General features: G+C 37.9%; 2 protein-coding genes across 2 annotated transcripts; both read right to left on the reverse strand.

Annotated features, from left to right (window-relative positions):
* Positions 1-19706: 19706 nt before the first annotated feature.
* On the reverse strand, positions 19707-21559 carry LOC107045524. Its single transcript, XM_015267827.1, has 2 exons — positions 20942-21559; positions 19707-20732 (listed from the first exon to the last, which is right to left on the reverse strand). Exons 1-2 carry the CDS (start codon positions 21557-21559, stop codon positions 19707-19709), a joined length of 1644 nt encoding a protein of 547 aa, XP_015123313.1.
* Positions 21560-22548: 989 nt separating this feature from the next.
* LOC107045525 lies at positions 22549-23064 on the reverse strand. Its single transcript, XM_015267828.1, has one exon. It carries the CDS (start codon positions 23062-23064, stop codon positions 22549-22551), a length of 516 nt encoding a protein of 171 aa, XP_015123314.1.
* Between the last annotated feature and the right edge of the window lie 2756 nt (positions 23065-25820).

Raw genomic sequence — 25820 nt, forward strand, 5'->3', positions numbered from 1 at the left:
AAATGATCGAAGAAACATCCCTGGACTTTCAAGAGCCTTATAAATATATCGAAATGATAGCGGTCGAGGATGAAGAATTTCAACCACATACGGAAGAATCACCTGACAGTTGTTCGGAGGATGAGGAATCTGTAGATTTCGAATATAAAAAGAATGCCGTTGACTTCTGGAGAAGCGGAAAAAAGAAGAAGAATCTCTCTATAGAAACAGTTTCCCATCGATTCAGGCAGGTGAAATCGCGTAGACAGTTACGACGCTGGGCGAATCAAATCAATAAAGGAGGGACATACATGGAGAAGTTGAAACGCACTTCGGAGTACACATTAAAGAATATGAAGAATGCTATCGATGCAGGTTTGATCATCCACGATACTGACCTCCGAAGGTGGGCCCTGCAAGCCCGGAAGGAAATCGGCTTCGAAGACTTTCGTTTTACAGCTTCGTCCAGGTGTTTGGATTATTTCAAATGAGCACACCGCATAACATCCCGGAAGATTAACAAATTCATCACCAGAAAAACATTAGAGACTCGGGAAGAGTTACAAAAAGAAGCGGACGAATTCCTCCTGAAAGTTCGGTCTTATTGGGACACGTATGGCCCAGAAAACATTTATAATACTGATCAAAGTGGTTTCCAATTGAAAATTCATTCAGGGCGAACGTTAGCTGAAGAAGGTACTAAACAAGTAGCGTACGTCGTACAATCGATAACTTCAACGACACATAGTTATACAGTACAACCTCTGATTTTTGTTGATGGAAAATTACTTTCACCTCTCTTTCTGGTTTTGAATGAACCTTCTGGAACTTTCGGTCCAATAGTGGAGCAAAATCTCTTCGAACCTGCGAATGTGTTCATCACCGCTTCAAAATCGGGAAAACTCACTTCATGTATGACAATATTTAAGACCTAACAAACATGATATGTTCTATACAATAATTAGGATTATCATCTAATACTTGATTTTTCAGAGCATTTCAAAACCTGGTTGAAGGAAGCCTTTTTCCCAAACGTGGGTCCTAGAAGTCTACTGTTAATCGATTCCTGGAACGGACACTGTCCTCAAGTCGTGAAAGAAATTACTCCTCCGGATAAAGAATTATTAACTATGTTGATACCAAAGGGGACTACTGGAAAAATTCAACGCCTTGACGTATATGGTTTTAGGATATGGAAGAAGTATGTTCGTCATTTTTCGGATAGTGTCGTCCTAATGGACTACGATATTAATTTACATTTGCGGAACAATATCATAAAGTTACAGTCTTTAGTCCATAATCAATTATCATCACCAAGGTGTCAAAATTTATTTCGTTATGCTTGGTTTCAGAGTGATTACATTTCTAAAAAACCAGATGAATTCGATAATCCTATCGATTTTGCATTCGGACAATCATCTTATCCGCACTGTGATATTGAAGGCTGTTCCAATATTGCAGTAGTCAGATGCTCATGGCGTAAAAAATCATTTTGTTTGCTGCATTTTTTTGAAGAATATCATTTTTGTACGCATTACGTCCCTTAATACTCTCTATACTGTAGATTGATCCCATCAGAAAGTATGCTGATTGAGAACATAATACTAGAAGGAATAAATGGTCTGAGCTTCTATAATAATATCAATATATATTCTGAATTCCATCATTTGAGGATTACTACCATCATTGTTTCCTTTCCAAATCGGATCTTCATTTAATCCTTACCATTTCGTTCGGACTATGGTACTGTGATACACGTAGACGGATAATTAAAAGGTTGTAATTCATATATAACTAGCAATGGACATTTTCTTGGGTTCAAATTTCGATATTTCTTATTATTCTTTACTCTTTTAAATGAATTCTGTTCACTAATATAATTAAAAGTAACTCCCAGAAAGGTTATTTAGCCTCCAAGTGTTACTTCCAGAGACTCATCACTCATCTTTTTTATAGACCAAAAAATCGAAGACTTGTATATAATAAAAAAAAAAAAGTATTTTACTTTCAATTTTAATTTGGGGAAAAGAATCGCAGGATGCGCTTTAAATTGTCCAATGCTTTGGAACAAAATGTGTTTCGTAAAATTCTCATCGATATTTTTTCTCCCTTATTAGAAAAAATTCCCCCCCCCCAAAGGGTAGTTAACCTCCCCGACATCACTCCTGGATCCTGTCCCAATGGTTTCCCTCATCATTAGGGGTAAGCTTCGTTCTGTACAGGAAAAAGTTTGAAATTTCGCAATTCACGAAAAATCTATTTTTTAAGTTTTAAATTTCGATTAAATAAAAACAAAACAGGTATTCTTTATTTTCTTCTACTTTCTCAAATGGAATTTATCCCATGGAATTTCCATTAAAAATTTTTTTCTGTGCGAAAAATGAATTTTCACAAGGGTAGTTTACCTTCCATATTTCACCCCCCGGAAACGATTCTAATTCANTCCCCGACATCACTCCTGGATCCTGTCCCAATGGTTTCCCTCATCATTAGGGGTAAGCTTCGTTCTGTACAGGAAAAAGTTTGAAATTTCGCAATTCACGAAAAATCTATTTTTTAAGTTTTAAATTTCGATTAAATAAAAACAAAACAGGTATTCTTTATTTTCTTCTACTTTCTCAAATGGAATTTATCCCATGGAATTTCCATTAAAAATTTTTTTCTGTGCGAAAAATGAATTTTCACAAGGGTAGTTTACCTTCCATATTTCACCCCCCGGAAACGATTCTAATTCACATTTTCATCATTCTTTGTGACCTTCATGATACACTGCGAAAGAGTTGTTTAAAAAGCTTCCTTATGTGCGCAATCGAAAAATGACTCCGAGAGGTGGTCAACTTCAGAGAACACTTTCACCCCCTGAAACCCAATATGGGCAGCTAAAAAAAATCCGTGTCCCTTAGTTTTGGGTCCCCTATAACATATTTAAGTTTCATCGAAATCGGAGGGGGCCACCTGCGTAGTGTTCCTTGTAAGACCGAGCGACCGATCCTACCCCGCTCTCCGAATACCTGCGAACTAGTCGAGCTAATTCCGCAACCTCTCCCTTGATTTCCCCAATTATGGCGAAGTTTTTCGTATGGTTCTCTTTAATGCGGTTCATTGACCCCGCTGGAACAAAAGTTATCTGGCGCCCGACAACATTTTCTCGTTTTTCCGTTTCTTTGATTTATTCGGTTTTCGAGAATTTTCATGGGGACATTTTGAAGCAGAGGCCGAAGGTGACAACACTCCGGCTGTTTTAAGTTTCGCATCGAGTGATGGATAAGTCTACGGTTTATATTTTAAGTATTGAGGTTCACGTTGGTTAGTGCCGTCACAAATTATTGCAGGATACCTTCAGGTGAAGTGTTTTCTACACGTTTCCTCTTGCGACTTGGAATAAGAACACGCTTCTCGATCATCCGGGCACGTTCTGTTCTCACTGCTACAAAAAGTCTCCCAGATGCAAGAACTTTGTTCACACCGTCGTCTTGAAGTGGAACATAATATTCATCCTAAAAGAAGGAGAACATAAAAAATTTAATGAAACGATGCTGAGAATGTTGATATGAATAATTAAACTCAGTTGTGAAATCGTTAATTTGCAAGATCGGTACGTACGTCATCATTGGGGAATAAAGCTTTGATTTTTTTATTTAATTTCGTCAGCATCGTCTTGTGTGGACTGCAAAAAGAACAAAAACATGACCAAATATTAGAACGTAAAAATTCTATTATTGGCATCGTTAGTCCGATGAAACGAGGAATTGACTCACTAAGCCCATGAATACAGTAGCCATTGGGCTAGAATTCGGCAGAGCAGCTTTATCATCTTCCTGGAGGTTTCTATTCTCCCTATACGCTGTTAAAATGGATAAACCAGGGGCGGCAGAAGTCAAAATGGACCATGGTGGGTATGGAACACTCCATACCCCAAATTTTGGAGGGTATGGAATTCCACACCCCAAATTTTGGAGGGTATGGAATTCCACACCCTAAAACATGGAAGAAAAATTAAATATTGAGCAGTTTATATGCCGAAATTGATGAATGGCAATCCAATTTTTAACCCATTTGTTTTCTCAACTTGAAATTTCTTCTCGCTTTTTTCGTCGGATGCACTTAGGTGAGCTCTACATCGGTTTCAAATGTCAACTGCCCGTTGGCAGCACCATCGCTCCCTCCCATTGTACTCATCGCACGAGGCAGAAATCTCGTAGGAGGGGAACCGATGGTTACACCGTGAAAACGTGTGCTTCGAGTAACTCAAGTCTATTCAATTTTTGAATGTAGTGGTGCGTCATGAACACCTTAGATAATTTCCTCATGGGAAAGAAGAGGAAGAGAGATGAAGAATCAAGCGTTTTAAAATCACCAGATGGGCCAGTACCCAATGAGAGAACACGTGTCAGTATAACCTCAATTGTTGGAGGTGGCGTAAATGAATCTAGCATTTCTAGTGGTAATTTGGTCACAAAAAATCAAGGTATTTTGAGTTCAACAACTCTCTCGGCTCCGTTAGGTGGAAAATTTTCCTGGGTGATCAATCAACCTTTTTTTCTGTCATTAGTTCTTAATCTCGGGCTTCAGACAAAAGTTACAACTTGGCGAAAGACATATCCATGGATTGCTGTGAATGAAAGCCAATGAATTGTCTGCAATATTTGTACGGAGGCAGTCTCAAAGCAGCTGCCTGTACCAACAGACGCCAACAGTGTAGCCTCACGTCAAGCGTTTGTCACAAACGGATTCAAGAGTTTCAAGAACGCCTACAAATCCTTCCCGTCACATGAAAAAAGTACTTTCCATCAAACCTCACACGAATTATTAAATCAGAGTAACTCAGTTAATGTTTTGCAGCATTTGTCTTCTGCAAAAGCGAAAGAAATGACGAGCAACCGAGTTGCTCTGATGAAAATGGTCCACACCATTCAGGTTCTCGCGAAAGAGGGCTTACCCCTGAGGGGAACTGATGACGACCAGCGCTCCAATTTCCTATAGATGTTAGGTCTGAGGACGTTAAAGAATTGAAAGATTGGTTGAGCCGTGACGGCCACAAATGATTGCACCACGACAGCCAGAATGAAATCCTTCATCTCATATACAAGAAAATATTAAACCTCGATATCATCAAAGCATCTCCATTCTTTGCTTTGATGGTAGATGAAACATCTGATGTTTCTCGCTTGGAACAAATCTCAGTCACAATCCGAGTGGTATCGAATGAGTTATCCCCCAGAGAGATTTCCCTTGGCTTTTACAATACGTCAAGTACCAAATCTGTCACACTATTTAATATCATCAACGATATTTTCCAACGATAGCAATTGGAGTTCAAGAAATTGAGAGGTCAGTGTTATGATGGAGCTGCCAACGTGGCATGAAAAATCACGGGTTTGAGAAATCGCATTTTTCAAGTGGAAAAGCGGGCTCTATTCGTCCATTGTGATGCACATCAGCTCAATTTTGTGGTCCAAGATGCCCTGGAGGCAATGCTTCAAGTCAAGAATTTCATTGGAATAGTCAAGGAACTGATTAATTGTATGTGTAATTCTCCGAAGAGAATCGCTGACTATCGCGAGTTACAACTCCTCTCGCTAGATGAGGGTGAGAAAATTCAGACCTTGACCGCTTTCTGCCCATCAAGGTGTGTATAATAGATTCCCCGTACCGTCTACCCCTTTAGTCTCTAGTTTCACCGAATTCTTACTATGTTCTCGTTATTGCAGATGGATTATAAGGGTTTCATCGTTGAAGAGGCTCCATAAAAAATCAAACTATGCAACAGCTTTGAGTTACTCTGACGCTTTACAAAATGATCGAGATGTAAACAACAGTATTTCCTGTAAGGCCTGCGGATTTCTCAAGGAGATGGAGTGTTTTAATTTTAATTTTCTTCTAGTAGCAATCATCCAAATATTCGAGAAGGTTAAAATTCTGAACACAGAACTCCAAAATCCTGATTTATGTATAATTTATGGACACAGAAAAGTCCAGGAGATAATATGTAGTCTGGAGAATACACGAGACTCGAAGTACGAGGTAATCTGGGAAATGGCAACATCCGAAGCAGTTGCGCTGGAGATCGGAGATCCGCAGCTCCCCTGACAACGTAGACGTCCCAAGCGATATGACACATCATCCGAGGCTCATGAATTCATGAATCCCAAGGATTTCTACAGAAGAATTTATGGCGAGATTCACGATCATGTTGTTTCTTCATTGAAGACTCAATTTGACTCTGAAACTACTTCATTTTTGAATGAGTGTGAATCCTTCGCAGTGGGGAAAAACGCTGACATCGACAGGATTGTGTATTTTTATGGGGATTATTTGAAGAGAAACGACCTCGTGAGGGATCAGGAGTATTTCTTGGAAACAGCCGCTCGACATCACTATAGAATAAATTCAGTCAAAGATGTGGTGATTTTTCTGAAGGAGAATGATTGGGTGAAAAGACTGATCAAAGAGTACTGTAGGTTCATTCAGCTTCTGCTGACGGTCCCCAATTCCACGTGCACAAATGAGCGGAGTTCCTCAACTCTCAAGTATCTGAAGAACTACATGCGATCAACGATGCAACAACAGTGGTTGAATAGTCTTGCCACCTTGTATATTCATCACGAGCAGACCAACAAACTGGACGTAGATAGTATTGTGAACGAGCTTGCTGCAAAGAACAGTAAACGCACTGCCACGTTTGGCAAATAGGAATTATCAAATTATTAATGTGTTATCAATTTGTTAAATGTTTTAAATAATAAATCATTTACATTGAAAAAAAAAGGTCCCTATTTTTTAGTTGCCCAAGTGACCCTCGTGGACCTCGACCATACCCCAAAAATTCCTGTTCCGCCGCCTCTGTTATAAACCCTCAAGATTTGATTCCAAGAAAGTTTTTAGGCCCTGAAAAATCGAAAACTCGATTAGATCAGTGTGACAAAATAAATTGAAACTTTAGAGTTATCGTAAATAAATATGTTCACCGAGGCTTACTGAATAATAATGAAACATAAAATTTAAATATTGTCAATAAATACATCCATCACGAAATAATTAACAAATCACAAGTGTTGATTAAATATTATAAGTGGATCGATCTTCTGGATTAATGAAACTAGTGGCTTCATTAAACAATCTAAGAGTTCCATTAATACGTCATGTAATTGCCTACGAAAATTGATTTTGGACATTTGTTACATGTTACAATTCTTTACAGACTGCCCGATAAAAAGATTCTATATTCTTTATTCCATAATTTACAAGTTAAAATTCATATGCATACTTCTTATGGGTATTTTCGTTCTTCAGTATTTTCTTTCTTAAAAATTTCTGCAAATGTTTTCTCGCCAAAAATATTTCTGAATTGTTTAAACTGGAACTTTCTCCACATTATTATTTTCAATATCGACTTTAAAAAAATTGAAAATTCTGATTGTAAAATGTCTAAATTTGATTAAGCTCTTCAATGAGATTTGTATAGGAACGAAGACTGTTCACTTTTACCAAGCTCTCCACTACATCTACCGTTTGCGTATAAGTCACTCTGTGACGTTCTTCGTATACAAGTTTGTTAATCAATGCTGATTTCCCAGATCCATTTGTTCTCGAATCTTCAGTCCTTGTTGTTGGGGTTACGGTAGGCTCTTCAATGGATAATGATGAAAGTGACTTTTCCACTTCTGACTCAATTTCTTCCACAGTCAGGATATTATTGAGTGATTGGGACTTCTGTGCACTAGTGGTTGACTCAGAATATCGGTGAAAAATTATAGAATTTTTTTTAATGGAATTTTTTCTTATTTTATGGAAAAGGCAATAGTAATTTAAAAGAATGTAAACAGTTATAATTAATTGTAGGTTAAGGCCCGGGTGAACTATCTTTCGGATGTTATCTGGATTTTTTTTATTTTTCGAAATCCTCAAAATTGTCAATTGAGTGGTACGTCATGTAGAAGTTTGCAAAAATGATAATAGAATGAATGAAAAAAAATAAAACTAATTCTGAGCTTTTTCAAAGAGCGTTTTTAATTGAGATTCAGAATGAATTGAAAAAAGTAAAAATTACAAATATCTGATTCGTTGTGGCAAATTATCTATTAGCTGTCATTTTCCATAGTGGATAACAAAACACTAACTCCTCATGGGAAGTGACAGCTAGTTATCTCAATTTTCAAAACAGTGGTATGTAGTCATCTGCCATTTTTATGTGATGAAAGTGTGATAAAAAAATTCTCCAAAATATTACAAGTTTTTTCAAAGAGCCTTTTTCGTAATAAATGTCTGTGTAGTGTGAGAAAAGATTTACGAAATCAGTCTTCCCCCTGCATGAATATGGGTGACAGGCTGCCATTTGTCACCGTAAATCAGATACATTGTTCAATTTCTTGTCATTCAACTTATTCTGAACATAAATTAAAGATGCTCTTTGAAAAAATTAAGAATTTTTTCAACTTTTTTTTGATTATTCATTCATAATTTTTCAAAACTGCTGCATGATGTAGGAGTCAATTGACAATTTCAGATGATGAAAGATGAAAAAAAACATCGAGATAACGTTCGAAAGATAGTACACTCGGGCTTTAACATAATAATTTTTTGCATAAATAAATTATAATCTTAGTAAATTTTTATGATTGATGGAGATAAAATATTCCTTCATTGGTGGAAAACGAATAAGAACTAGTAAGAAATAAATCATTTGAATTATGGAATTATATCACTAATGTGTGATTTTGGACGAAAAGGTCAAAAACTCTTTATGCTCGAAATCATCTCAAGCACAAAAGAGATTTTCTAATGTGTTCTGATGTGTGTGTGAAGTCGTAAATTACGATTACGTAAACATAATTTACGACTTCGCAATCATAAATTACGATGATTTTATTTTGTTGTTTATATTTAATGGAAGAACCGATAAAAAGTGTCATAAGAAAAAGCGCTAAATCTTGAGAGTTTCACTGGCTACTAAGTCAATCCGATGCTTCTATCGGTAATGCAAGTACCCACAAACTTGCGTGAACTTCAAAATTTAACAATAATCTTCGATTTGTTGCTGATATAGTGACGGGATGTTGTAATAATGTCAACTTCACAGAAAGATTTTTTTTCCAAAAATATAATTATTTGGAGTATCAGTCATCATTTAAAGGTGAGTAAAATGATTTATTTCATGTTAGTACGATTCAAACGCAGCAGACGATAGCAGTGCCATTGTTTATACGAACAATTATAACCTCAAAATATTTTGAATACGTTACTCACGCCGGGTTGCAGATTCACCGGTCACCTTATAATTACAACTAAAAATCAATTGAAATTTTATATTAATTTATTTTATTAATAGAGTATTCACATGAACATTTTTATCTGTTGACTGATGAGCAATTGAGGACGATTTTGCCGTTTGACAGTGATATAACGGAGAGCCATCGACAGCAACTGGAATTTGAAATTTGACACAAGCAATTTTCATTTAGGAGACTTTTCGGGAATAATAAGAATGTAAGTATGCATCGAATCATTCACTTAATTTATCTTTTTTTGCGATTGCAACAATTTTTTCCGGAGATTCCCCATGTCAGCTAATTTGGTCATTGATGAGGAAAATGTAATTGTTGATTATTCAATTATTGCGCTGCCGGGTGGTGTTGGGAGAAGAAGATCTTCTGATTATTTTCCCTAAAATCACTTATTAACTAAACAATTGGACAGTTTAGAAGATGGTTTTTTACTCCAGCCACGAGTACGAATATGAATGATTATGCAATTATCCCATTAACAAGTGTTTTGAGGATAAGATGTCAAAAAAACCTATTAGGAAAAAAACCTTTTATATAAAGGTTTTCTGAGATTTTCCTACAAGAGTAATTATTACGGAGATAATCAAATGATTATCAGATGTGAGATTTATACTCGATGATATCAATTACATCAATACTGGGGCTATTTCCACTGGGCAGTTGAACAAGAGGAGAGTTGAAGTAACTCGTCGGTGGAAACAACGATGAGTTAGTCTCGGTGGAAACGAGACGGGAGTTGGCTATTACTTTCCATGTAAAAGGACATCCATCGAATTTCTTTTGAGTTTATGTCTACGCCAACAACACGTCAAGTTTGGCACGGTGGAGATAGGCCCACTCATAACATATCCCGATGACTAATGGTACCGTATTACGTAATGGGATAACACATCAGAAAATCTCTTTTGTGCTTGAGACGAATTTGAGCATAATTTACGACTACGAAGTTGTAAATTACGTTTATGTAATCGTAATTTACGACGATTTTTAGCGTAATTCACCCATCAACGTCAATCGTAGAAGACGATTTCTTAAACCTAATTTACGTTTAGGTTTTTCTGCGTGTATGGGTCCTTTAGACCAATAAAAAAATAAATGATGAAAACCACAAAAAAAATAAACAAACAAAATGCGATCCAAACACAAGATATGAGGAGAAAACAATGGATAAATGGAAGAAATTTTCAGGTGTATTTAGCTTTCTTAGGAACGGTAAATTACATGCGGCATGTCCTCTTTTCTGTTCGTAATTTGTATTAAGAGATCATTAACTGGCAAAGGATATGTTAACGTAAAATGAGTGAGCGATGAATAAGAATGTACGACGAACAATTTAACACTTTTTTGACAAAAGACCTCTAGACTGTGAGCTATCTTCAATTAAATAACCGTGATTCGGTTGGGAAATGAATTGTTTCCCTGGAATATTTTTATTCTGTACGACTACTTTGCCATGTACCTTTATGTATCTAGTGAATGTCGAGAGGAAAAATTCGCAAATAATATTTTCAACTTGTAATATTTATGAACATGTCGAAGATAATAGCTTCAATGAACGTTTATCAGGTCTTATATATCTAGGTATCCTCAGAATTGCACTCTTATTCGAATAACACTCCTCATCATAGGATACTGACTAACTCTTTCTTAATAATTCCCCTTTTTAAAAGGTCCATCGACTTTATTTTCAATTATTCTCTCTACCGCTCTGCTCCTCTTACACAAGATTTCAATTCATTTTCTTCGAGCTACTGTTTTCAAAGTAAAAGTAAATTTTCGGGGTTTTTGGCAAAATTTAGATATTCTTTTTGAATTCTTCTCTCCCGCAGTATTATTTGAATATTGTGAGCCTACACGAGTCAAAGAATTATTACTTTAAATATTTTTATTAAATGAATTTATGAAATCCAGTTTACACTGAAAGATCATAGCCTTTGGGTTTTACTCAAGAATAGCTCTCTACTCTTCTTATCTAAGACATGCCGTTTTTATACTGAAATATCAAACCCTTTGGGTTTTGCTTACGAACAGTTCTCTTATCTAAGACATCCAGTTTCATACCGAAATATCAAAGCCTTTATCTTTTCATCTTTAATCTATGCGTAGCCAAATTTCCTCTCTAAGTTCTTTACTTCATATAATTCCCTATTCCTAGAACCCTTTTCTCTAGATAACTCTGCTGCCTTCTGGTACCCTTCTGAAACTGGCCCCGAGGTAGAAAACCCACCGGTTCTGGTTTCCTAACGCCGCTCCGGGGTAGAGCCCCATGGGTACAGATATCCTGCCTTGACTGCCACCAGGGTAGAACGCCCACTTGGATTTAGGTAAGACCAAGGGTAGAACGCCCACTTGATCAGTGGTTCGGGATACTACTAGGGTAAAACGCCGGTGCCTTACACATTATCACCCTCACGTACCTAGGTTACTATTAATGAATTTAAACCTCTTGGAGTCATCTCATATAATAAAATGGATGCTCACGTAGATCAACGGGCGTCCCCAAACGGCACCTTTCCCTCTAAAGGCATGTTAATATAAATATTAAATTTTATATTAAGGTATTCAAATGAAATTCAAAGTGCATGGAAAGGCAAATTAAANGATCTATCATGTAAATTAATAGAAATATAGATATTCAGTTAATTTTATCCCTCATTTGTCCTCATTATTTAATTGCCCTAAATCCCCCTTTTAGGAAATAATAATAATTAAATATTGAAAGGTCACAAGGTTGCTATTAATGAATTTATTACCTAGGTTGCTATTAATGAATTTAAACCTCTTTGAGTCCTCTCATATAATAAAATGGATGCTCACATAAATCAACGGGTGTCCCCAAACGGCACCTTTCCCCCTAAAAACATGTTAATATAAATATTAAATTTTATATTAGGGTATTCAAATTAAATTTAAGTGCATGGTAAGGCGAGTTAAACTAGCCCTACCAACACTTAGCATGACCCAGGGTTCGTGACGGGGACGCGGCTGCTTTCTCACTGCGATGCGCCTCCTTTTATAGGCGCTCGACCCCGCTAACTGGCCTTCCCCCACTCTGCGTAACACTCTCCCTCCCTGACTTTTGCGCGCGTAGTGGACTGCGATCCCGTGCACGCTTGGCGCCACCGAGTCTGAACGCGCGCCTTTTCCATTTAAATTAAAATCATTTCCCCCTTTTTCGATATTTCTTTGTTTTCTTTTTTTTCATTTTTGTATTTCTTAATTTAATGTAATTTTCTGCGTGAATTTCTTTACTTTATTAAATTAAATGTTTTTTGATAATTTTCATTGATTTAAATTCGATGAATTCGTTGTGACGGTCGTCACACTGTAGATCGAATAAGATTTATCCACAGCAAATGTAACTTTATTTACACCATGAAAGCTGGAACGAGAGTGTGCTCCCGCGACAACGGTGTTAATCATCCGATCGAGGATGCCCGAATTATTACAAATTGTCGCGAGGTGTCGTAATAAGTCATTCGGTTGCTAAGCCGAGCTTANAAGACCTCTAGACTGTGAGCTATCTTCAATTAAATAACCGTGATTCGGTTGGGAAATGAATTGTTTCCCTGGAATATTTTTATTCTGTACGACTACTTTGCCATGTACCTTTATGTATCTAGTGAATGTCGAGAGGAAAAATTCGCAAATAATATTTTCAACTTGTAATATTTATGAACATGTCGAAGATAATAGCTTCAATGAACGTTTATCAGGTCTTATATATCTAGGTATCCTCAGAATTGCACTCTTATTCGAATAACACTCCTCATCATAGGATACTGACTAACTCTTTCTTAATAATTCCCCTTTTTAAAAGGTCCATCGACTTTATTTTCAATTATTCTCTCTACCGCTCTGCTCCTCTTACACAAGATTTCAATTCATTTTCTTCGAGCTACTGTTTTCAAAGTAAAAGTAAATTTTCGGGGTTTTTGGCAAAATTTAGATATTCTTTTTGAATTCTTCTCTCCCGCAGTATTATTTGAATATTGTGAGCCTACACGAGTCAAAGAATTATTACTTTAAATATTTTTATTAAATGAATTTATGAAATCCAGTTTACACTGAAAGATCATAGCCTTTGGGTTTTACTCAAGAATAGCTCTCTACTCTTCTTATCTAAGACATGCCGTTTTTATACTGAAATATCAAACCCTTTGGGTTTTGCTTACGAACAGTTCTCTTATCTAAGACATCCAGTTTCATACCGAAATATCAAAGCCTTTATCTTTTCATCTTTAATCTATGCGTAGCCAAATTTCCTCTCTAAGTTCTTTACTTCATATAATTCCCTATTCCTAGAACCCTTTTCTCTAGATAACTCTGCTGCCTTCTGGTACCCTTCTGAAACTGGCCCCGAGGTAGAAAACCCACCGGTTCTGGTTTCCTAACGCCGCTCCGGGGTAGAGCCCCATGGGTACAGATATCCTGCCTTGACTGCCACCAGGGTAGAACGCCCACTTGGATTTAGGTAAGACCAAGGGTAGAACGCCCACTTGATCAGTGGTTCGGGATACTACTAGGGTAAAACGCCGGTGCCTTACACATTATCAGCCTCACGTACCTAGGTTACTATTAATGAATTTAAACCTCTTGGAGTCATCTCATATAATAAAATGGATGCTCACGTAGATCAACGGGCGTCCCCAAACGGCACCTTTCCCTCTAAAGGCATGTTAATATAAATATTAAATTTTATATTAAGGTATTCAAATGAAATTCAAAGTGCATGGAAAGGCAAATTAAACTAGCCCTACCAGCACTTAGCATGACCCAGGGTTCGCGACGGGGACGCGGCTGGTATGGACCCCAAAGGACCCAATATGGATAGAGGTCGCCGAAGTGCACATTTACCGCTAGCGGTAAAGGTTGTGACCAGGCACATTATTTATTTTTTATTATTTTTCTACNATGCGCCTCCTTTTATAGGCGCTCGACCCCGCTAACTGGCCTTCCCCCACTCTGCGTAACACTCTCCCTCCCTGACTTTTGCGCGCGTAGTGGACTGCGATCCCGTGCACGCTTGGCGCCACCGAGTCTGAACGCGCGCCTTTTCCATTTAAATTAAAATCATTTCCCCCTTTTTCGATATTTCTTTGTTTTCTTTTTTTTCATTTTTGTATTTCTTAATTTAATGTAATTTTCTGCGTGAATTTCTTTACTTTATTAAATTAAATGTTTTTTGATAATTTTCATTGATTTAAATTCGATGAATTCGTTGTGACGGTCGTCACACTGTAGATCGAATAAGATTTATCCACAGCAAATGTAACTTTATTTACACCATGAAAGCTGGAACGAGAGTGTGCTCCCGCGACAACGGTGTTAATCATCCGATCGAGGATGCCCGAATTATTACAAATTGTCGCGAGGTGTCGTAATAAGTCATTCGGTTGCTAAGCCGAGCTTAAACACAATACATTGAATTGATCTGAAATAAAATAGAAGTAGCTTCGCTACAGGTGTTTTATGAAATGTCGGGTTATCGTTGGGGTTTTTCAAAAATATCTTCAAAACTAATGGAGATAGCCAATATTTTCTAAAAATTGGTGGCAGAGGGGGGGGGGTGCATTGAGAATTCACAACCAAAAAAAAAATTGAATGGGTAGGGTTTTTCAAAAATATCTAAGAAAGTGAGGGAGATAGCAAATTTTTGTTGGAGAAGTGGGGTGAGGTTTCCATTTTTTTTTCAATTTGTCCAAGTTTCAAAAATTCAAAAAATTCAAAAATTTCAAAAATTTCAAAAATTTCAAAAATTTCAAAAATTTCAAAAATTTCAAAAATTTCAAAAAGTGTCTAGCCGGATAGGCATGGTGAATCTGCCCCCAGCGAATTTCAAGGCGGCAATTTTTTCACATGTTCACCACCCAAAAAAACAATTCTGTGTAAAATTTCAGATAATTATATCGATCCCTTGATTTGTTATGCTTCAAAAACTGTTTTTTTCGATTTTATTTTTTTTCGAGTACTTCAAAGCTACTTAAAAATCTGTAAAAATTCTGTAAAATGAAAAACCCATCAAAATTGAAGGAAAAAATTTTTAATTGATTTTTAATTGTTAAATAATATTTTTAATCGATACTTCTTTCTTTAAAAAATCGTTCTCATAGGTAAAGATTTTTTTACTACTTTGACAAAAATTGGCAAGATTCTAGCCTCAATTTTCCACATTTTGAGATAAAAAAAGTTCACATATTCCACCTGGAACACATTCAAAAAAAATAAAACCATCAAATTTTTGCATTTTTTCATGGAAATCCTTCCGTTAATCATCCCTACAGGTCTGTTAGGTGATTATTATCTCTAATCTTGTATTGTGGCTCATTATACTTTTGAAAGAGAGCAACTGCTGGGCAAAATCGCTAGCAAAACAATAAAACGATTTGAGTTGACTGAGTTCTTAGCTGAGTTTCCAGGCAATATCTCCGAATCTAAGAGAGATTGCAACATTTTTGTAACGACCTTGTTTGAAACGCAACTAAAATTCCAGAACATTCTGGTCGACCATCGGCCTACTTCGAAAATCTCCGGGACCCTTCGGGTCATCAGTCATAAGTCACCGAAACACGCGCGAATCAGTTTAGGCTTAGCCTCTCACCGTACAAGTCTATCTCGGGCAAATCACCTGTACAAGTTTTATATCGCACCTCACCGAGTATAGTAGCTTCTTGAACCTCACCTAGCTCACTAGTTATCAAGTACATCACCGGTCTTTGTAAGAGCACCGTTTTGTTCAGTACATCACCTCTGTTGATTAAATTCAGTTTAAATTCAGTGACTCAACCAATTAACAGTGAAAGACAATTATCAGTATAATTAGACATTCAACAATTAAATTACCAAAGAGTGTAAAGACTTTTGACAAAGTGGTTCGATCCCACAAAATAAAGTGTGATTTTTTAAATCCGGCTCATCAGTAATTTTCCCAACATCTCCCTCCACATTTTCATCCCACATCCACCCTAACCCTAGACATTCACCAAACAGACCTTTTTTGTTACATTTGATTCGGTCTATAAGAAAGATTATGAAAAAAAAATTGGTATCTGTCTTACATTTCAAGATATTCATTGAAAACTAACCAATACCAAAATTGGCTTGAACCGTTTTGCGGCTATGCGACTGAAATGGAACGTAAGGTATGATGGTATCCCGAGTCAGAATAAAAGTCCTATTTCAACTCCGATTTTTATCAAAATTGAATTCGGAAAGCTCCAAGGAAGTCAGTTGAATAAGCATCAAACATCTTGCGTAATCTCTACCATGAAACTTATCTGGTAATCCATATATAAAATTAAAAATCAGTGGCGGGTCCCAAAAGTACAGAGATACCACAAATCTGTCACTCCTGAGAAATTGAATCGAGAAGAGAAGAGGCCAGGCAGGTTGTGTACAGAACGTATTATGCAAATCGTAACGGGAATTGAACAGATCAAACACACATTTGATATTATCAAATTAATCTTAATCAAAACCTTACCATCTCCTGGTGAATAGTGGGTAAAAAATGATATTCAATTATCGGAAATTAGGGAACTACTGTCGGTGTCAAAGGTAAAGACCACTCGCAATAAACGTCTATAACTCGACGAAAAAAAATCGTAAAAATATGAGACCAATTGAACTGTGTAATATCAGTATTTCGCTCGCCCAATACGAAGTTTCAAGTTTTTAATTTCATTAGTTTATTTACAATCGCTGTGAGAAGCCGAAAAACCCCCCGATTTTCAGGGTCCGTAAAAGCCGGAAAACTTTGCACCGCTACCGAACATACGAAATTTTTTTTTTTTAAATCGTCAATTTTTTCAGTGATTCGTTGAACCCCTGGGAAGCCAATGAGAGAAGAAAAAACTCGATGTTGTAATAATTATTTATTTAATTCATAGCAATGTCGACTGCGGCTATCTCGTTGTAGAATTGCCGAACTGACCTCGGATTACCACAATTGAATTCAATCTGTCAGTTTGACGAGGGGTTAATTCGACTGCATGATGTTTTGTTTTTTATATAGCAACTACCAGAGAAAATTATCAGAAAATTATCAGTTGAAAACCCTATAGCTTGTACCACGTGATGTGGAATGGGCCAATTATATTGCCCGATATTTGGGTTGGAAAAATAATCGTCGAAATCTTTTCAATTATGGCTTAAAACATTCTTTTGGATGTTGTATCGGTCGAGTTCGAAGATAGCGGCGATCCAATCATTTGCTTTGAAATTATAGCCTAAAAAGCATTTAATCGAGGTTTAATGAGTTTAATCGCGGCTTAATCAGAGTTTAACCAAGGTCTTGTCAAAGTTAAATCAAGATTCCATCAACAGGTCCCGCGAACAAGCCAAAGTTGACCCATAGTCAACCCAAGATTGACCCATAGTCAACCCAAGGTTGACCCATAGTCAGCCCAAATTTGACCTGTGGTCAAACCAAGGTTGATTCATGGATAAGCCAAGGTCGACCCATGGTCAAGCCAAGGGCGACCCATGGTCAAGCCAAGGCTGATCCACGATCAAGCTAAGGTAGACGCATGGGCAGGTCACGGTTGACCCATAGTCAAGCCAAGGTTGACCCATGGTTAAGCCAAGGTGGACCCGTGGTCAAGCCAAGATTGACTCGGGGTGAAGCTAGTGTTTCCCGATACCCAAAAAAATATCGATACTCAGTATCGTATCGAAACACATTGCTTGGTATCGATACCACAAAATATCGCCTTGGAAAATATCGATACTCGTAATATCGATCATTTTAAAAATTGTGGATGACATTGGCAAATGGAAAAAAATTAAAGTTGAAAAATGTCGCGTTAAAAGACCTTAAACATTCAGATTCACTCACGTGAGGATATCCCAGTATTGTTTACAATTTGGTACAGAACATTCCATAGATTCCGCCACTTTCAATCATCAAATTTGTCAATTAAATTACGCAAGGAAAAATTGAGATAAGTTATGAATATTCAGTGTCATTCACATTAAATTTGACCCTTGTGAAAATTGACTGTCCCCTTGTGTCTGTTAACTGCCGTGACATTTGACCGTCTCCTTGTGGCCCTCGTGAAAATTTGCCCCTCGTGGAATTTGACCATCCCTTTATGACCCTTATGAAATTTGACCATCTCCTGGTGACCCTCATGACGTTTGACTCTTGTGAAACTTGATCATCCCCTTGTGACTCTTGTGACTTTTCATCCGTGTGAAACTTGATCGTCTCAATGTGACCCTTGTGACTTTTGACCTTCGTGAAATTTGATCATCCCCTTGTGACTCTTGTGACTTTTCATCCGTGTGAAACTTGATCGTCTCAATGTGACCCTTGTGACTTTTGACCTTCGTGAAATTTGATCATCCCCTTGTGACCTTCGTGACGTTCGACCCTCTTGAAATTTGACCATCCTCTTATGATCCTTTTGTCCCTTCTGATATTTTGACCCCGTTGAATCATCTTATTCCTGTGACCTCCCTGGTCTTTAAATCCGTTATGAAAATTTATTAGATTAAGTTTTTTTCTCATTACTTGTCCCTGAGAAAATATCCATCCCAACCCAGAAATATCGATACACCCAATATCGCGATGCGCAAATATCGATACAAAATATCAAATATCGGAATAAAAAATATCGATACAAGCAAGTATCGATACTACATTGGGAAACACTAGGTCAAGCCAAGGTTAACCCAAGGCCAAGCTAAAGTTGACCCAAAATTGACTCACGTTCAACCTTGATATTGATCTTTCTAGGCTCCAATGAATGGCCAGGAGTTGATCACATTTCACATTTTCGCTTTTTTTCGGCTCCTGTTCCTAGTTAATTTTAAAAATTTCCGTTCCCTAGAAAATTCATTTCAAATTATCTTTGAAAAAAAAAATATTAAAATTGTCCTGGGATTAACTTTCAATTCCGAAGGAGTTGATTGGAAATAAAGAGATCACCAAGAATTACAAATCCCATTCTCAATTTTCAAAAAAGTTGATAATATTGAGAGGGGCTAGCATAAAATTTAATGATTAAACGAACTTACCCAAGTGAAGTTCTATCATAATTCTATGGAGCGCCTCTCCCTCAGATCACTAGTAGTACCCTTATTTCTACAGATAGTGCCACAAGTTAAAAGTCCCCAAAAAAAATTTTCCCCACGTCACTCCACACTGGCTGTGCGGCATCACGTCATTTCTTTAAAGTAATGCCGTAACGGAAGGGCCTCGAAAGGAGATGAGAGGTGAAGGGACTGGGTGGAACTGATCTTTCGGAAGAGGCGCTCCATAGAATTATGATAGAACTTCACTTAGGTAAGTTCGTTTAATCATTAAATTCTATTTCGCGCCTCTTCCTCAGATCACTAGTAGATTTTGAAAGCTACTGGTTACGGCATGGAAGTGTATTTATTGTCCGCTGGTTATACATACGAAAATAGAAAAAGAGAAAACGATGAACGTGGGTTGTATCATTCATTTGTTCTTGACAATAGAGCCTTAGCATATTTAGTTTTATCTTCTGTTAATTCTAAATGATAGAAGTTTGCAAAGGCCTTGGATTTTTTAGTCCATCCAGCAGTCTGTTTGATGAGATCAACACTGATACCACTTCTCTTAGCTGCTGACGTTGAGGCATGTCGAGTAGAGTATGCTGTGAATATTTCCGTATCGATTCCACATTCTTTGAGGATTTCTTTAATCCATCTACTGATTGTTTGTGCTGTCACCTTATTGTGAGGTTTTTTATACGAAATTAGAAGATTGCTGGTGTTGATGCGAAGGTCTTGCGTAGCCTGGAGGTAGTCCCGAAGAGTTGTAGCAACACAAATTCTTTTATTTTGAGTGAAGAAAGGTAAGATCAGGGTTGGCCGTTTTTTATTAGAACTTGCCGAGGTCCCAGAGGTTTTGATCGTCGCAGGTATTTTGATCTCGATGGAGTCAACTAGAACTCTTACGTTCCTAATGTCAATAACCGAAAGGGTTTGCATACGGTGTGATGTCGTCAAGGCCAGGAGGATAGTCAGCTTAAGGGTCAACAGTTTTAAGCTGAGGGCTTCGTTGGAGGGCCATGTCTCCAAAAGATCTAGCACCACTTTTGGATCCCAGGTGTCGTTGTACTTAGGTTTTGAGGGTCTCTTGTTGCTAACACCTTTGCAGAAACGTTTAATATTAGGGTCTGAACCTACTTCTGGTCCCAGAAGAAGCGATAAAGCTGAACGATAATAATTTATTGTTCCTTGTGAAGCTCCCTTGTGGAATTGTTCAGTTAGAAAGGAGAGGATACGAGTTATATTTAGGGTGTAAACATCAATCTGATTATTGAGGCAAAATTGCCACCATTTCTTGAGGGGTGAGTCATACTGCTTCCATGATGACAAGTGAATGGAGTCCATGGAGAGTTCAGAAGATTCTGGTGGTATTCCTCTCATTTCCATAGCCTTCCTGACAATACTCCTGCCACCAGGGTAAGTTGCTTCTGGAGTGGGTGTGGTTTCCTGTTTGATGAATTAATTAAGTTAATGTCGGGTCGAAAAAGGATTGGATCTGATTCCAACATTTTCTTGAACAGGGGGAACCAAGGTTGAGCTTGCCATCGAGGGAACACAACGATGCCTCTGGCTTTATCGATTCTTATTTTCTTTAGAACTCTCAATATGATTGAAAAAGGTGGAAAGGCATAAAAGAGAAAATGAGACCAATTGACCATGAAGGCATCTATTGCAACCGATTCAAGGTCATTTTGCCATGACACAAATCTCTTACACTTGGTATTAGACCTTGAGGCGAATAAATCTATTTTTGGGCAACCGAAAGACCGACAAATTTCTTCGAACGCATAAGGAGCAAGACTAAACTCCGTTTCTGGTTCTAAACGTCTTGACTCGTAATCAGCAATACTGTTATCAGTTGAGCTGATGTATGAGGCAAAAATCCAGAGATTTCGCCTCTCGCACCACTGCCAGATCTCTTTTGCCAACTTGCTGAGGTTCAGGATCTGAATACCTCCCATACGATTAATATAAGAGATAGCAGTGGTATTGTCGATGCGCAAGAGGATATTGCAATTCTGAAGATCCTTTGCAAAGCATTTCAGGGCCAAAAAGGCTGAGAGCAATTCTAAGTAATTTATGTGATGACCTTGCTCTTCAAGGTTCCAGAACCCGTGTGCCCTCTGTTCCTCAGCAAATGCACCCCATCCCGAACGAGAAGCATCCGAGTGAACTTCTAATTCGTATTTAAAATCATTGATAGGATTACCAAGAGAATCTATGTTATGCAACCACCAATTGAGGTCCTCATTCAGGGTTGCAGGTAATTGCATCCTAGCCTCGAAGTTATTATTTAGTCTTTCCAGCGCTAGGTACTTTTCTCTCTTAAGATCTTTGAGGTACACCCAACAATAGCGAAAGGCATGACAATAGGATCCTAAAGTTTCGATATGAGAAGATAATTCCTGAATTCGACAATAAGTTCCAGAATGGAATTTTGTAATCAGTTCTCTGGCTTCTATTCTTTTATCAATAGGTAACGAAATTAGCATTTTTTCGGAATTGAGAATGAAACCCAAAAATCTACACTGTTTACTTGGCACAAGCGAGCTCTTTTTATAATTAATTAAAAAACCAAGTTTTATGAGTAAATTGAGAGTTTCTTTGACAAAAATTTCACAACTATCGTATGATTCTCCCACAATGAAAGTGTCATCAAGATATATGACTAGCTCAACACCGTGCATCCTCAATTGAGATACTACTGGTTTCATGATTTTAGTAAATACGTAAGGAGCAGTATTAAATCCGCAAGGGAGACAAGTGAACTCATATAGAATTCCTTAAAAACAGAATCTAAGATATTTGCGGTCATGTTCATGGATGGAAACCATATAATAAGCGTCCTTAAAGTCGATTGTTACCATGTAACAATCAGGAGACATTAAATCCCTGGCAGTACGTAAGTCCTCTAGTTTGAAGTGCTCTGTAGTGATGAATTTATTGAGACTCTTCAAGTTTAGAATGAGGCGAGAGGATCCATCAGGCTTAGGTACAAGAAAAATACCCGAAATGAACTGATTCTGAGATGGCTCGCATGTTTTTATTGCCCCTTTCTCTTGCAACTGCAACAACAACATCTGTATCTCTGAGAGTTCATCTGGAGACCAATCTCGCTCCTCAGGGAGTGAGAATTGTTGTGGTTGCGAATCGAAGGGAATTTTATATCCAGATATCCATCCTCTGATCGTTTCATCCTCAGATAGAGAAGACCAGGCCTCAAAAAATTCTCTCAATCTACCTGCATAATTACTTACATGACTTATTTCCTCCTCCGGTAGGGATGATCTCTCCTGGAGGAGTACCTGGACCGAGGTCTCTGTGGGGTCTTCTTCTTCCGAGGCCCCAAGTTCATGTGCCCGCTCGACCTGTTCTGCTGCTTCTTCACAGGGGGGTAGAGCGGGCGTTTGGCGTTTTTTGAGAATTCGTCATTTGGAGTTTTTCTCGGTTTTTTCAAATCATTACTGGTTTTTTCTAGACACTTGGAGGTTTTGATGATGTCATTTAGCTCCTTGTCGAAGAGTAATTCTCCAATTTTTACTTCATTAAGTGCGTCCTTTAGGGTTGGGTTCAGATTGGTTAGGATTAATACTCTTCTGGTTTGGGATTCCTCCCTCTGGACTTCAAGCAGTAAACGACATGCGTCGCTGATTAGACCCACACAAGATTTCTTTGCTTCAGGCTCAAGGGGTTCATCTTTCTTAAGAATCACCAAGGAGTTCAAGGCTTGACCAAGGGCTGACAAACATATTGACAATTTTGTCTGTTTGCTGACCATTCTAGTATCCCTACTTAACGTCCCCTCAGGAAGTGATGCCTTGATTTCTGCATTTAGTCGGGGGGCATTAAGTTCCTTACAATTCTCTGGTGTAGAATATTTTTTAATAATTTCCTTTTGTTCCTCTTTAGGCAAGCATTTCGAGAGAATCTCCCCCCAACAAATAGCAATATTTGTATTGATAGCTGGGCCCAAAGGATTATCTGGGTCCAAGCGGTTTCCCAATAATTCAGACATCTCAGGGTCGAGTGGACTAATCTCTTCTGCTTTTGCCTCACTTGTGACCTGGGAGATTTCCCTACATGTCGAGGTAGCTGGGACGTTGGCATTCCTTGGAGACTCCTCGGAGAGGTTATGTTCTCTTGAATGACGTCCAGTGTCACCTCTGTGAAGGCTGGAGTCCCTAGATCGAACTCTACTGTTGTCTCGTGACGGAGTTCTGATATTATTCCTCGACCGGTGTCGACTTCTGGATCGATGAGAAGTCCTCGAATCAAGGCTTGAAGATGATGAGTCAGAAAATCTCGACTCCGATGAACTACCAGAGCTGGAAGATCTCTCACCTGGAATCCAACGAGAATAACGTCACGCAAGACCTAACCAAACCCAGGACTCTTGTCCAGAAGTGATTACCAGCGACCCCAAACAGAAAAAACTCAAGGACTCGTGTCCGAGTTATTCTCAGATCGATCTGAGAATCAGAGACTCTTGTCCCTCTGTTTGTTTATTTTATCCGTTTTTAACTCATGTCAAACACGGAAAACAGGATCCAGGTGTATCGTGGGGACTAGAGGCTTCTCTAGTTGCCACGTATTCTATTCACGATGCCACCTCTAACCTAAAACAAAAGGGAAAATTCTACGCAATTACTTACGGTGTCTGCGATGTTTACGAGAACGTTTCTTTTCTAATTTTCTCTCGAGGCGACGAAAACGTTTCTTCCAACGACTTTCGTTATCAGAATCTGGACTGTAACGTCTTTTTCTCATTATTTTAGCGGACAATTAATTTTAACCTGTTGACACTTCTGCACAAAAAGAAGGAATGACGTGGTGCCGCACAGCCAGTGTGGAGTGACGTGGGGAAAAAATTTTTTGGGGACTTTTAACTTGTGGCACTATCTGTAGAAATAAGGGTACTACTAGTGATCGGAGGAAGAGGCGCGAAATAGAATGTATTGTAGTCCTTGTTGCTCCAATTCTCAACTAACTCTCAATTTTCTCTCAAACGCTGGAAATTATTAAAAGCCCAACTATCAACTTGGTTCGCCAGAGTCATTCCTATAATTTTCTCGAAATCCGGAAGATTTTCTTTGAATTTTCTCGAAAACCTAAGAATTTTCAAGAACCGCCTTTAAAAAACATTTAATAGAAAAATCTTGCGAATTCGTTAGGAATTTCTATTGCAGTTTGTTTTGAATTGTCTACTATTTTTTGGCCGATACTAGTAAAATGTCAAGAAAATGTCATCCAGAAAATCAAACAAAAAAAGTTTGAAAATTTGAGAAGAGGAAATTCTATAAAAAATATCTCAATAGAATAAGTTATATAGAAAACAAATCGAATTCTATTGACTTTTTCTGTTGAATATTTTTTGTTAAACATCTCAATAGAATCGGCTAAAAACTAATTGAGAGTTCAATAGATATCCAATAGAAGTTTCTAACCAATTCGCTAGGTAAATATTTCTATTAACCCTCGATCACTCGCGCTCGGCCGCCAGCCTTCGCTTATCGCACGGTTAGCGCAGCGCCGCTGGAGTAAACCGAGCGCGTTGTTGCCATTTTGGCGCCTACCGCTACGTGCGCCTTTCAAATGTGGCAGTGAATGAAGCAGTAAATGTAGCTCGCTCGAGTGGTTGACAGAGATTCACTCGCACCGGGCGGAGCGGCGCGGCGCGTTTTTCTGTCCGCTCGACTTGTCTTTTTTTGTAGCTAAACAAATGTTTCGCGAAAAAAACAGACAATGCCAACGCTCAATAAAAAGATTGAACTAGGAACAGTAATTTTTAAGAATTTTTAAGCGTCCAGAAACACAAAAATATAAATAGACAAAAACGGGCGGCGCCGCGCTCATTCAACAAGTAATCGTGGGTTAAATTTTTTCATCCATGAATTTATAAAAAACCCAAGCATTTTCTAGAATTTTCTATAAAACTGGAGAATTTCTTCCAATTAGTCAAAGAATTGGACAATTCTCTCGAAAACTTTTTGAGAATTGAATGTCGTTTTTTTTTGTTGATTATTTTTAATAATCGGATCTGGCTTTCCCTGGGCCAATCCGAGTTCAGTATTCAATAACATGAAGTACTTCCCAATTAAAATTAAAGCGATTATTTCCCCCTAGCTTTTGATAATTTCCCTGTAGTTTTTGATAATTTCCCTCTAGCTCTGCAATTGTTTCTCCAACCAAATAACTGTCAAATATTATCCTGTGGAGTGAAAGAAAGTCATGAAAAAAGTCAAAATGAGTCGGTTTGGGAAGGATCCGATTACCAAAAAAAATCCGTCGAATACCACCCGACCTCCAAAATTAATCGGACATTTCCCTCATGTTTTCCTGCGTATCAACGATCGGGATAAATTTTGCATAAAAATCCCTGGCGCTGCGCGCTCGGGATTTTAATCTGCAAAACTTCTCCCTCCCGTTGCTACGCAACAAAACAATCGGGGAATATCCGATAATTTTGGAGGTCTCGGGGTATTACTACTGATTTTTTTCTCACTCCGATTTCAGCCAATCAGAGCGCAGTATTTG

The sequence above is a fragment of the Diachasma alloeum genome, unplaced genomic scaffold (genome assembly GCF_001412515.2).
Source record: "Diachasma alloeum isolate Michigan unplaced genomic scaffold, Dall2.0 Dall_scaffold_00976, whole genome shotgun sequence".
NCBI lineage: Eukaryota > Metazoa > Arthropoda > Insecta > Hymenoptera > Braconidae > Diachasma > Diachasma alloeum.

Excerpts from the sequence above, each read along its gene's own strand:
- LOC107045524 (XM_015267827.1), bottom strand. The coding sequence starts at position 21,559 with ATGCAATTACCTGCAACCCTGAATGAGGACCTCAATTGGTGGTTGCAT. Across the intron at positions 20,733-20,941 it reads TTGCAATAGATGCCTTCATG|GAAACCACACCCACTCCAGA; the intron begins GTCAATTGGTCT and ends TTCATCAAACAG.
- LOC107045525 (XM_015267828.1), bottom strand. The coding sequence starts at position 23,064 with ATGGTCAGCAAACAGACAAAATTGTCAATATGTTTGTCAGCCCTTGGT.